The sequence below is a fragment of the Cotesia glomerata genome, linkage group LG3 (assembly GCF_020080835.1).
Source record: "Cotesia glomerata isolate CgM1 linkage group LG3, MPM_Cglom_v2.3, whole genome shotgun sequence".
Lineage (NCBI taxonomy): Eukaryota > Metazoa > Arthropoda > Insecta > Hymenoptera > Braconidae > Cotesia > Cotesia glomerata.
The window spans coordinates 15192621-15207087 of record NC_058160.1 but is presented as its reverse complement, the minus strand read 5'-3'; the positions used below and the strand labels follow the sequence as shown (position 1 = coordinate 15207087).

General features: G+C 26.8%; 4 protein-coding genes across 6 annotated transcripts in view; 1 reads left to right on the top strand and 3 right to left on the bottom strand.

Moving 5' to 3' along the window:
* LOC123261717 (potassium voltage-gated channel protein Shaker) overlaps positions 1-14467 on the bottom strand; it is a 1350734-nt gene that overhangs the window by 230275 nt on the left and 1105992 nt on the right. The gene's annotated exons all lie outside the window — the stretch shown is intronic.
* Positions 451-2708, bottom strand: LOC123261716. The gene is made up of 3 exons (XM_044723491.1): positions 2641-2708; positions 2486-2557; positions 451-2181 (listed from the first exon to the last, which is right to left on the bottom strand). The coding sequence occupies exons 2-3, from the start codon at positions 2531-2533 to the stop codon at positions 526-528; spliced, it is 1704 nt and encodes a 567-aa protein (XP_044579426.1). The 5' UTR covers positions 2534-2557; positions 2641-2708; the 3' UTR covers positions 451-525.
* Positions 5405-6110, bottom strand: LOC123261366. Its single transcript, XM_044722958.1, has 2 exons — positions 5844-6110; positions 5405-5540 (listed from the first exon to the last, which is right to left on the bottom strand). The coding sequence occupies exons 1-2, from the start codon at positions 6086-6088 to the stop codon at positions 5405-5407; spliced, it is 381 nt and encodes a 126-aa protein (XP_044578893.1). The 5' UTR covers positions 6089-6110.
* On the top strand, positions 6352-10975 carry LOC123261365. Its single transcript, XM_044722957.1, has 5 exons — positions 6352-6710; positions 7391-7502; positions 7587-7815; positions 9510-10736; positions 10827-10975. The coding sequence occupies exons 1-5, from the start codon at positions 6472-6474 to the stop codon at positions 10973-10975; spliced, it is 1956 nt and encodes a 651-aa protein (XP_044578892.1). The 5' UTR covers positions 6352-6471.

The window sequence follows — 14467 nt, the reverse complement described above, 5'->3', positions numbered from 1 at the left end:
TAAGTAAATGGAAAATTATATGACTTACTAGTTAATAGCTATGTACAGCCGCAAACAGTACGTTTTATGAGATGTATAACTTTACTAATCATGACAAGAATTTATGCAGCGCATATTAAAAATAAGAAGATAAATAAGGTTATTTAATTAGTTTAACATTATGTAAATAATTCTGTAAATTCAAATTTAAAATATTTAAACTACATAAATAATTTCCGAAATTATATTTTCAGTTTTGTTAAATAACATTACAAAAAAACAACCAGTGAGATAATTTATAATCATCATATATGTCAATGAAAGAGATACTGTCAACATATTTTATATTTATAATAGATTATTTGAGAACCTAACAACTTTAAATATTAAATAAAATATCTTAATCGATATTATAGTTAAATCGATATAACACTATAGTTTATAATCGATATAATAGTTTGAATTAAGCTATCATTTATCCTCAGTTCTTATATTTATTTATTATCAATAAATTGACATCTAAACAAGTGTGATATCTGTTATGTTTTAATTATTCTTGTCAATGCAATTTTTGCAGAACCAATTTTCTGTCGGATTCTCGTTGATTCCTGCACAACTCCATTCAAACCAATATAAGCATTGGTCACAACAAACACACTGCTCAACAATACTTTTTTTGCAGGCTTCACAAGTCCATACATGGCTATCAATTTTGACTTGGATTACTTCTTTTAGATACGTGAACGCGTGAGAAGTGAAATATTGTTTAACAGGATCAAGATCACAACTAACTATTGGATCTTTCAAATCAATATACGTTAGTTTGGTAACATCGCTCTTTTTAATTTTATTTCTCTTATCAACTCTTTGAACATACTCTTCATCATTGAAAATTGATAATAAAATTCTAAATTCTTGTTCGGCTTGTGGTAATAGAGCAAATTCCACGGGCATGGTCTTTTGATGAACATTGTCAGTTTCTGATTTTTTGTTGCCTTCATCAACAATACCGCTTTTTTCCAACTCGAGCTCATTAGAAATTGATATGAGGTTAGTATCAGTATGATCGTCAGTAGTTTTCGCCTGATTCACAATCTCACCATCAACTGGGTTATTTGCATTTAATTGTATATCGGTATTATCAGAAAATTCATAATTATCAGGAAGATCTGAATGATTTTTATTGTCGGAGCTATTAGCGTCAGCTAAAAGTATTTGGACTTGAGTCGGAATAGTATCAAATTTTGCAGGTATGTCACCAGTTCCAGCTGGAGATTCCTCAATGATTCTATCCCCAATTTCATTGCCAGCTGGATTTTTTACATTTAAATGCATAACAATAGCATCAGACAATTGATCATTACTAACAAGATCCGAATGATTTTTATTGCCTGAATTATTACCGTCAAACTGAGGCTTCTCAATGTGGGCAGAAGTAATGCTGTTTTTTTCAGCCATGTTTTCACCGTTGCCCGAAGAGTTATTAAGAATTACAACATTTATATTTTCATTGTTGGTACTTGCAGGATCATCAATTATACTTAAAGGCGTAGTTTCCTTCACTATTTTACTTATTACACAATGAGTACCAAGAGCTTGTAATATATTTCCAACAGTAGACGCCTCAGCCTTATCAATTTTTTTGCTGTCTCTTATTTCATCAGTCTTCATTTCATACCCAATCTCACTACCAGCTGGATTTTTTGCATTTAAATGCATATCGGTATTATCAGAAAATTCATAATTATGAGGAAGATCTGAATGATTTTTATTCCCTGAGCTATTAGCGTCAACTGAAAGTATTTTGGTTTGAATCGGAATAATATCAACTTTTTCAGGTATGTCACCAGTTTCAGCTGGAGATTTTTCATTGATGGCAGCTCTAGAATTTTTATCATTCGCGGATTTGTTTAATGATCCTATATTATTTATTCGATTACTCTCATTTGGATAATCATTATTCTTGAAAAATAATAAGAGATTCTCCAATTTTTTAAGACATTCGCCTCGTTCAGTTCTTGATAGGACTATTTTTTCAACTGCTTGTAATGCTGACTCAAACTCAACATCAGGACTAGCTTGTTCATTCTGAAGACTCGATTTCTTATCTTTAACTAATTTTATTCCTAAATCAAACTCGTTTTCAGAATCATCGGCTACCGTAGAACGAGATGGATCCTTGGAAATCCCGGGTTGTCGATTCTGGTAATAGAAAAAAATTAATTAATTCATATTTTTAATTGAATATATTATTTATTATAATGTTCTTTTATGTTAGTTTGAAATAATATATTTTTGAAGTTTGACACTTGAATAATTAATTGTGTATTAAATAATTCACATCATTCAAATTTCTGTTTAACATATAATTATTGAGAAGCATCATTTTTTATATGATCTATCATTAAAATTTTGCTCTGATAAAGGAAGTTTTTAATTTTTTGTAATTATAAAATACACATTTTTAACACTTATTTTAATACTTTGTTGCTACATTATTACTTACAACTGTACCGGACATTTGATTGGCAGATGTTTGACGATTTTTCCTCATTCTTTTCTTTTTAGTTTGTGATTCCTTTATGTAACCCAAAATATAAATAAGTTAATTATAAATAAATATTGAATAGTATAATTGCAAGAATTTACAGATGCACTTACATTGCTAGTTCCTGGATCATTAGTAGTCTGTGTAAAAGAGAAAATTTAATGGTTATTTTATTTGTAAATAATGCAATTTAATATAGATATACGAATCTTGATATTTACATCCATTCCCAGTGAACACATGACTTCAATATGACGTCATTTATAAGTCATAGGAATGTCACAATATTTTACGTAAATATGACGTAAAATTGACCTGTCTTGTGATCCAATTATGATGTAAAAATATATGATATATTTTTGACATCATACTGATGTAAGTTTATTACTTCTCTATGATGTAACGGAAATGACTTAGATATTCCGTACAACTGACATAATATATAAACTACAATATTACGTAATATTAATGCCATCATTGTATGTCATAACGACGTAAGTTTAACATCATGCGTTTACATCAGTGACAAGTCACGGCTGTACGTAATCTTGACGTAAGTTTAATATCATGCGTTTACATCAGTGACAAGTCACGGTCTTACGTAATACCGATACCATCTGTGAGTCATTATTTAACATCAATAATTTGTCACAATTGTACATAATACTGACGTAATTTGAAAGTCATTTTCTAAATCAGTGACAAACGATTATTTTCCATAATATTGATAAAATTTGGGGAATGTATTTTTTTAATATTATCGATTGATCAAAATTTATCAAATATAAAACTTCTTTAACAAGATGTCTAATTTACAATTAATCGCTAAATATTAGTGAAAATTGGTTTAAAAATTTAGTAAGAATCAGGAAGAGGTAAACAGCTGATTTAAGCTGGTACCTTGCAAATTTAAGTCCGCTCTTAATAACAAAAATTTATAATTTATAATATTAATGAATATATCTAACATATTAGAAAATAACATACAAAATATTTTCATTTACGTTTTTAAGAAAAAACATACAAATTAAATACATGTGGGATATAAACTTTTGTATCTTTGCTTGTATGTTTCCATACACTGCAGAAAAAAAAAAAATCTTGACTCAAAGGTAAATTTCTTTGGACCAAGAATATATTAGAGATGACTAAAAATTTGGTGAATGAAGTCAAAATTTCTTGACACTAAAACACTTCTTGCTCCAATATAACTTCGGCCTCCGTCAAAATTTTCTTGGTGCAAGAAATACTTTTTTTTCGTTGCATATGTTTCTCACTTATATTTTTTCCATGAATTTAGGTACTTTTATCCATTGTAAAAATATTTTCGACTTCATTCAGTATAAATGATTTGGTGTGAAACTGATAACAAAATACCGAGTTCAATTTATGTGGCATGAACTCTAAATTTTTAAACCGTCAAGCGAGTAAACATATAATTTCTTATGATTTCGCGTCAAGAAATTAAATGTCAGTCATTTAAATATTGCACTATTACTTGAAAAATAATTTTCTGACATTAGTGCTGCTACTTATGAAACATTGTATTTGAAATAATTCAAACAGTTCCATGATTGTTATTGACGAGACTAATAGTATTTTACACAGTAAAAAATTTTTGCGTCATTGCGTCAAAACTTTAGTGTTAAAAATTTTGTGTTAAATATTTAACTTTTTAAGTGTAAATTTAACATTTATTGTGTTAAATCAACATAAAAAATGTTAAATATTTAACATAAAATTTTTAACACAAAATTTTTGACACAATGACGCAAAATTTTTTTACTGTGTACATCAAGTTTCATAATGTTGTTAGTATGTTAAATTAAAGAAATTCGAATTTCGAAAAAAATTGAAATTAAAAATAAAAAGAAATATAGAAAAAAAATTGTATACTTAAAAGAGTTGAAATTAAAAAAAATCTAAATTTTGTAAATTGAAATTTTGAAGAAGAAAAATCCAAATGAAAAATACTAAATTTTCGGAAAAATTAAATAAAAAAATTCGAGTCTTGAGAAATCAATAAGTATTAAAAATATTCAAATGACACGGATACATCGTTTACTCTGAAAAAATTTCACTTTGTGAAAGTTCTCTGTGTCCGCTTTTAGACGAAAATTTTTGAAAGTGTAAGATTCAATCAATTCTTATGAAAATTTATAAATTGTCTATTAATTACCACAAGTTTCACTAGAGAGCCTTTTATAAGAGTTTTTCTTACAAAGTTTTATAGAACTTTATAAAATTTCATGAGTTTAATGAAATTTTATGAAATTGTATAAATTATTAGACTTGAATTTTATACAATTCCAGCTCTTAAAATCCATTTAATCTCAGAAAAAATTATGAAATAAGCATTTTTCGTTATGTAAGGCTTATCACATAAGTTATTTACTTCGTGACATGAACCGTTACTTGGATAAGTGAGCAGCGTTCCAGACTCCGATACGTGAGGACCCAAGTTCGAGCCCAGCATATTTCAGGATTTTTTCATCAAGTATCAACATATAACTAGTGTTTCAAACTTTGTAATAAGTCCACAACACTATAATTAATTTCAAAATTGCCATCTTTTTATTTTTGAGAAATTTTTTTTTAAATATTTTTTCTGAGGTATAATTTTTACATCACTTACATCACTTTTACGTCATAATGAGATCATTATCATGATATAGACATCACAGGTATGTCATATTGACGTCATAAATGTCATTGAGATATAATACTGACGTCATGACTACGTCATATTTTTACGTCAGAATCTTACGTCAAGAAGTGTGAAATAATGAGTCACATATGACTCATTCGTGACTTGTATCTTACGTAAATCCTGACATAGCCCAATGTCATTTTGACGTCACATTGACGTAAACGTGTTTACTGGGTTACTATTGGATCATGTTTATGTTCGAAGCTCCATGACTCAACATATAGGTATTGTGATTCTCCTTTGGCCTTTCTTTTTGATGCTAGCTTCAGATGTATTTGAAAGGGACAGTTCGTCTTTGCTGACCTTAATTAAAATAAAAATTTTTTAGTATTTTCATTGATATAACAAAATAAATTATATTGAATGTACTCAAATATGCAAATGCATAACAATTTTAGGTAGATCTTAGATACATTTTATTTTAATTATTTTGATTGACTAAATTTGATCTAAAAAAAATTTTTTTTAATTGCACTCACAGTTATTTAAATCTTTTAAAAAAGACATTTTTAATTTTTGTAATTATTATTGTAAACAAGAAAATTCTTAAACAAGTCAAATGCCCGCTAATCTAATTTTCATATTGATTTAATCATGCATACTTACTCTCTCTTTCTTTTTCTATTTTTTTCTTCAACTTTACTGTCCGGAAATCCAGATTTTGGACATTGAAATATTACATATTCATAGTACAAACGCTCTTTTAATTCATCATCATTTCCATTAAGCTTTTTTGTGTTACCTCTTGTAATTTCACAGTTTAGTACCTTTTCCAGATTTTCAATAGTATTATTAACATCTTTAATGTTGTAAAACCTTTGTCCTTTACTCAGATGACTATTCTCAGACATTATTTATACGTAGCAAAATAATTTGTCATATAAATAGTTATGTATTAGTAAAGAAACAATGGTTATTAATATTATGCGATTCATCAATGAAGTTGTTTGCAGTATGTGGTTATATTTATATTGGGACTACATAGATTTATGTTGGTAGTTTTTACTATAACCGTGGGTTAATTAAAAATCCCTAGATGTATGAACTACATGAGTATTTTTTAGGGTCTTCTTCTCTTTTTTACAATAATAACTCGGTCGGTATAAAAGAATGAATACCATAAGCAGATGTTATAATCTACCGTCTAGCTCAAGATTTATTTATTGACGAGCGTAGATCAGCTGACATTTTCCAAAGCGTCAACATTTAAAAGGTTATAATTTATACTGCAATTATGCAAAAAAAAGAAGAAGTACCGAGAAATGAATTGTTATTTCCAAGTTTTTGTGATGCGCATGCTTTTATTAAAAAGTACATGGACTCATGTCAAGAATTATTCACCATAAAAACTTCAAACCTTATTCCAATCACTAAACCGTACAGTAAAATTCTTCGTTACAAAAAAGTTGTTTATTATTGTAAAAGAGGTGGTAACGAATATAAAACTAAAGGAAAAGGCATTCGCGATACCAGGTATATAACTTTAATAAAGTTAATTGTATCTATACTATATGAAATTGAAGTTAGCTGGTATTTCAAAATTTTTAGAAATTTTTTTATCCAAAAAATTTCAATTAAACAATTAAAAAAAAAATATCACATGTTAAAAATTTGAAAAACTATAAGTGCAATTTTTTTAAAATATCTTTTTAGTTGTAATTTAATTAAAAAAAAAAAATCAAAAATTTTTAGATGCCTGCTAACTTCAGTGTCATTATTATATTAGCTTCATTGTGTACAATAAGTCTTAAATCCATAAGTTCCGCCATGAGGACAAATGCAATAGTTAGATTTCTATGAAATCTACTAAAAATAGTTTTACTCAACTTTTTTGTCTTATAAATGAAGGATTTCCTGAAATGGAGTTATGCAATTGCTAAATAGAACGTCAAATAAATTTTTGATTTAGAGTTAAGAAAGGAAAAAGTATAATGTTCAAAAAATAATTTTCTTGGCTTAAGAAAATATTAAGAAGAACTTTCATCTTTTTAGTTAAAATAAGGTTTGAATGGGCCAAAAAATTTTTTTTGTGTAAAAAACATCGCTTGATTCAAAACAACTTCGGTCTTATAAAAAATTTTTTTAGTTTAAGGTTAATTTTTTTTTCTGTTGATGTTCTATATCAACTTTTTGATTATTTTTGCCCCAATTAGAACATTCAAGATTGGTTGTACCGCTTCATTCACACTAAAATTGACTGCAGATAATAATAACTTGGAAATAATTGAATGTGATTTAGCTCATACAAAACATAAGCCAACAGGGGTAAGGCAATTATTAAATAAATTTAATTATATGTTGGCAATTAAAATTTATTAAATCATTCATTTACTATTTTTCTTGTTTTAGAATATGTATAAATTATATCCGGAAAATAGAAGATTAACTCCTGAACAACTTACGGAAGTACACAAATACATGAAGTTACACTGTGAAAAAAAAAGATTGCGTCACCATATACTAACGGAATTTGGAAAATCTTGTACTTTCAAAGACTTATCAAACGTTGAAGTAAAACTGAAAAAAATTATTGACGACGATGATTTAACGCACATCACCAAGTTTTTGAAAGAAAAAGGTAATTTGTATTTTCAATGAATGGTGGTTTTGTTTCTACATTGATAGAAGGATTTGTTTATATTTAATATGCTTTATTAACTGTTAATAAATGAATCTTTAACATCATAAGATTTAATAAATACTTATTAACAGTTAATAAATATTTGTTAACAGTTAATAAATATTTGGTAACTGTTAATAAATATTTATTTAAAATATAAAGAAAAAACAGCAATTTTCTTCTGACACTTTTTATAACCCTTACAGCTTGAATACATGATAATAATTTGATTCACTAAATAAATGAACGTTTTTTAAAATATTTCAAAATATAAAAGAATTATGAGCTGTGGTAGAACTTGGTATTTTACAATAAACTTTATTAGTATATTATATAATTACTTTTATGTATTAAATTAATGGAAATAATTTATAAAGATGATTTTTGTTTATAAGCAATCTTCATATCATATGACATTGGAAGCGAAACGAATTCACTCAACAAAATCTCTATTAACTATTTATAAATATTTGTTATCTATTAATAAATACTTATTAACTATTAATAAATTAAAAAATTGTCTTTAAATAATTTAAATTATTAATAGTTAATAAATCCTTCTATCAGTGTATGAAAGATTAAATGATATTTCTTAGTGATTTTATGTTATTATTATTGTTATTATTTTTATTTTTATTATTATTATTTTTATAATTAATTAATTAATTAATTTGAGACAGAAATAGAAAGAAATGTTTTTCTACTGTTGTTTTGATCCATTGCAGACACCGATATGTTATCATGTAATGACATGCATGAAGCAAAAATTTCTTTATCTTTGAAATTTGATATCGCGCAAGAACAAGGTAGTACTCTCGAGTTTATAATTAGCGTTTAGATTTTAATGAAATATAACCAATTGGTACATTAAATTGAGATAGTAAGCCTACTAAATTTTTAAAATGGTTCAGAGAACTAGAAAAAAAATATTGAGCTTTCGAAGTTTTGGGATTAGATTTTGATTTCTAATGAGAAATGCCAATTTTTATTTTATTTTATTTTTTTTTTTTTTTACAAAAACTGACGTTCAGTCACCGATAAAAATTAAAATAATCAGACTTAAAAATACTTGAATACTTTTACAATTAAAAGTGAGGATTCAGAGTCTATAGTATTACTGATCAATAAAAAAATTTCATAAATTATCTCTGTCTCTTTATCTGCAATGCAACATGCATCGAAAAATCGACTACGTACTTTGAATAAGGCTCCGTATGGAATATTTGATACTTGAGATATCGAGAGTTCTACCTTAAATAGAATTCTCTGATTTAATTTTGAATTTACATTTTCTCAACTAATTCTTACAAAATTATTTAAGTAAAATTAGCAGCTGATCTAACAATTAACAAATTTGAATTAGATACAGTCCTTTATTTAAGTATAATCTTCATGTTTTATATCTCTCAGATTTATGGATTATTTCCTCTATTTTCATTCTACAGTTTGTTTATATTTCAACAATATTAAACTATTTATTAAGTTACATTAAAACTCTTAACTAAAATTCAAAAAGAAAGTCGTTCATTTATTGTAAAGAAATAATTAAAAAATTGATTTAAAAGATTATAAAAATTGCTAATTTGAGAAACTTCATTAGATCGAATGCAGTTTCATTCGATATGTTGATTTAGACATAATTTATTTTTCAGGAGCAGATGTATCAATTTGTACAGAAGAAAATGAGTTTAAGGGATTATATTTTTCTACTCCGGACATGAAAAACTCCATGAACGCATGGCCTGAAATAATTTTTATGGATGGTACCTATAAGCTACTTAATAATAACTTGACACTTGTAGTTGTAGCTGTTGAAGATTCGAATGGCTCAACCAATATAGTAGCTATTGGTTTATTAGCATCAGAAAATATTTCTACTTTTGATTGGTTTATTAAAACTTTTAAAAAAAATAATGAAGCAGCATGCACTCGAATAAACTCCTTCATGGCGGATAAAGATAATGTTGAGCGTCATGTATTAAGAGAGAACTTCGAAAATGTTCCTGTATATATATGTGTGTTTCATTCATTACAAGCTGTAAAAAGAGGCTTGAAAGGTAAAGGATTATCAGTAAATGAACAAGAAAGAATTTACAATTTGTTTTATGATTTATTATATAGCTCATCTAAAGAAGCTTACACCGAACAGTATCAAAAATTTTGTAAAGAAGTGCCTGAAGAAATATTGAAGAGTTACTTTAATAAATATTGGTTTAACTGCCAATCTGAATGGACTGTATATAATATGAAGAAAGGAAATCTGAGTAATGAAACAAATAATCGAGTTGAATCACTGAACCAAAAAATGAAACAAATTATAGCAAAAAGAAGTTCACCTCCAGTTTTCATTGAGTCCCTGTTTATATTTATTACATCTCATAATAATGCGGTCGATTATAAAGCATCGCAAAATTTTATGAAAACTAAAACTAAATATTTACCAGATAATGATCAAAATAGTTATCAAAATCTACTGACGGAAAAAGGATTTGAATTATTGATGAAAGAATGGAGTTGGTACGCAAGAATAAAAATTAACATAATCAGTGAAGAAAAAGGTTCTTATACAGAAAGTGGTGTAGAATTTGAAGTAACTGTAAACGATTGTCAATGCAAAGTAAGGTCCTCGTCACTTCTACCATGTCGGCATATTTTGGCAATCCGGAAATCTTTGAGTCAACCATTGTTCGATGAAGATCTCTGCAATACAAGGTGGACTAAGACATTTTATCGTAAAGAGCAACGGATGTTCAAACAAAAAGTAACTACCTCGATATCTGATATACCTCTAATTAGTGAAATAAATTCACGAGATATCATCGCAGAAGACAGCATTCATTTAATAAAATCATATATGAGTGAAATAGTAACAATTACAAGTTATTTTTGTAACTTAGAATTTTTTAAAAGACTTGATATATTAAAACAAATATCAATTTTCTGGCAAAACAAAATTGATATTTCAATAGAAGAATCTACTGATAAAACTTTCCAACTTACTCAAAAAGATATTGATAAGCAATTTAGTCAACTCACAATTGATAATAAAAGAATTATTTCAAGCGTACCGAAGAAAAGAAAAGTTGTTGAATTAGCAACAAATGACATCATTAACTAATGTTCGTCATCTTCAGGACTAGAATTCGACAGTAAATTGAATGTGATAAAAAATTTAAAGAATTTCTTGAGTAACAACAAAAATATTTATATAAAAATATTAACTTGTCATGAAGTTGATTCTGAAAACTTATTGACGAATCCGGATACACCTAATGATGTATCAAATCAAGTTAACAGTAATGACGAGCACATTCTGTCTGTTTTAATGCCACCGGCAATAAAGATAAACGGAAGACTGCGTTTAAGTTTAATAACTATGCCTCCGAAATACGTAAAAAAAAATTAAAAAAAAAATACAAAGAAAACTAATCAGAAGTTAACGGGCAAAGGTGATAAAAAATTTATGACACTACAATCAAGTAAATCAGAGTTGGATGATAAATATGAACCCATACCGTTCCAAATGATGGACAGAAGTACTCAAGAAGTTCGAATATTAGAATATATTTTTAGCTGTACTAATTTAGACGTAAGTATTATTACAAAAACTAGAATTAAAAAAAAAGATGTCACTGGTCTGACAGTTGAATGCCTGAAAGATCCAATTATTAGTTACAATATGAAGATAATAAAATATTTTACCCCAGCAGCATTCGATTTTATATGTGATCTTGTTTACTAGAAGAAATCACAGTTAAAAACTTGTAAATTATGTAGTTCTAATATTGTTCGAGAAAGTATTTGTTGTGAGCAGTGCTTGTATTGGTTTGAATGGCGTTGTGTAGGCTTAATAAAAAAGCCATCAGGAAATTGGTTTTGCAATGGCTGCAAAAAAAAACTGTAGAGATAGAAAAAGAATTATCAAACTATAGTCATATGATAAAATATTAAATAAAAATGTAATGAACAATTATATCTTCTTATTGATTTCAATAAAATTTTAATACATATTGAATGAAAAAAAATAATTCAATATTATTCGATCTTCCCATTTGACATGTTAATCAATAAAAATATTAATGAAGATATACTTCTATTGAAATATTTAATTTTTTGGAGCAAGAGAGAAATTTTCTTAAGACAAGAAAATTTATTTCTATCAAGAACTAAATATTTTGGAGCAAGAGACTGAATTTTCTCAAAGCAACAAGATTTTCTTAACTAAAATAAATTTTCTTGGATCAAGATACGTATTTCTTGACGCAAGAAAATTAATTTTGTTGAAATAAGTGAAATTTCTTGTGTGAAAAAAAAATTTTTTTTTGCTTAAGAAAATAATCAAGAAAAAAATTATTTTCTTGGCTCAAATGCATTTTTTTTTCTGTGAACGTATAAATAAGAACTACATTGGAAATATTTGCCATTCTTTATATAGACAAAGTGACGCAAAATTTTTCGGTGGAAATAAGCACTTAAATTTTCAATATTTCGTTTTGTCTTCTCTAAATTATATATCACTAGAATTCAAATTTGCTCGCGCAAAGCGCGCGCCTTAACTATAGAATTTGCATATATTTTCATGCTTATGATATATTCGACCAATCACGTTACGAATAGTTTGATGCCACATACATTTCATCTCAATTTTATATTAGGATTTAATTTTTCAGAATTATAAAAAATAATGATCGACATTAGCTTTCTTTCCTTTTTACAAAAAAAAAATCATAAAATTAGAAAAAAAAACGTTGTCTTGTTTCTTTCTAAGTATAGATTTAAGGACATAAAATTTATTATAGTTTTAAAAATTCATGGTCTTGAGAAAAGTCAATTAGGAGACGTTCAAAACTTACAAAAATTAGTATATTTTAACTTATTTAATTTTAAATACTTCAGAATATGACTTAAATTTTACTAACACGAACTTATAAACGTTCAAATTATATTTCATTCTCAGTCTGGACAACGAGTTAGCTGCAGGTTCAAATTATTAGTAATGTTGTTAGTTTTATATTCAGTTATAACATTAATTACCGTAATGATATGATTATATAAATCATCTAATCCAATAGTTGATCGAAATAACGAGCTAGCAAGATTTATGTCAGTGTTTAAATTATTAGTATAAAAATTAGCTCCTGTTTACTAATTACAAGTCAACAATCATCTAAAAAAAAAGAATTAGAATGCACTGATAGAAGGACTTACTATTTACTAATTATTTAGTTTATTTGACGACAATTATTTAATTTATTGAATTTTAATAAATATTTTGTAACATTCAATAAATATTTATTTGGGAGGAAAGTATATTTATTAATAATGAGCAGTCCACAACAGTGAAAGGGTTTTTCAAATCGGTTCAGTAGTTTCGGAACCTATTCGATGCAAACAAACAAACGAACAATCAAATCTTTCCTCTTTATAATATAATTAGTATATTAGTATATTAGTATTTATTAACAGTTAATAAATATTTTATTGAATGAATTTATTTCTACATTTTGATCTTAGCCATAAGGCCGAGAAGTGCTTTGAATAGAAATTTGATTACGGTGAAATTGGCGATTTTTGCGATTTTAAGAAATTTTTAAATCGCTGTAATTTCTAAAATAACCGGCCGAATCGGCTCATCTTAGAACTTAACCTCAAGAATTAGCCAAAAAATAAGCATGTTACGTTTTATAAGGATTCAATTAGAATTGCGGAAGATAGAGCAGAAACATGGCCCGTTGTATCGTATATATATATATATATATATATATATATATATATATATATATATATATATATATATACATACATATATAAACTTTTGAACTGATGGTATTTTCTGAATCAGCTCGACAATCTGAGTGAAGAAAAAGCGAAATTTTTTAAAAGTTGCGTCATGAGAACCAATACAATATTTAGATTTCTATGAAATCTACTAAAAATATGGAATCAAAAAAACTCCAAGTACTGTTTATAACTTTATTAAAAACATGAAAAAAAAGTTAGTAGCAAGTTTAAAACTTAATGGAAATCTTTTATAACGTACTTGGCATACGTCATTAAGTACCCCAAATTTTTTCGTGAGCGATATTTAATTTCATAAAGTTCTTAAGTTCTAAAAATTTGGGGTACTCAATGACGTATGCCAAGTACGTTATAAAAGATTGTCATTAAATTTTAAACTTGCTACTAACTTTTTTTCCTGTTTTTAATAAAGTTATAAACAGTACTTAGAGTTTTTTTAATTTCATATTTTTTTGTAAAAAACGATTATTTTATTTCAAAGTTTTATGAACGTGGACTTGGCACGGTTTTTTTTTACAGTGAAACTGTTTTTGTTCGGATTTTGAAGAGGGTAATTGTCCTGAATCAAGACGAAAAATTATTTAATCAAGTAAAATTTCCTTAAATCAAAAAAAAATTTACTTGAATCAAGAATTTTCCTGCTTAAATCAAGAATATTGAAGTTCTTCAAAATTATATACTAAATTCAATAACGTTTTTTTCCTGTGTATACACGGAAAGAAAAATATGGGAACTATTCCCATAATTTTATGGGAACAATTCCCAGGTAATTATAGGAACTGTGCCCATGAATTATAGGAACTGTTCCCAT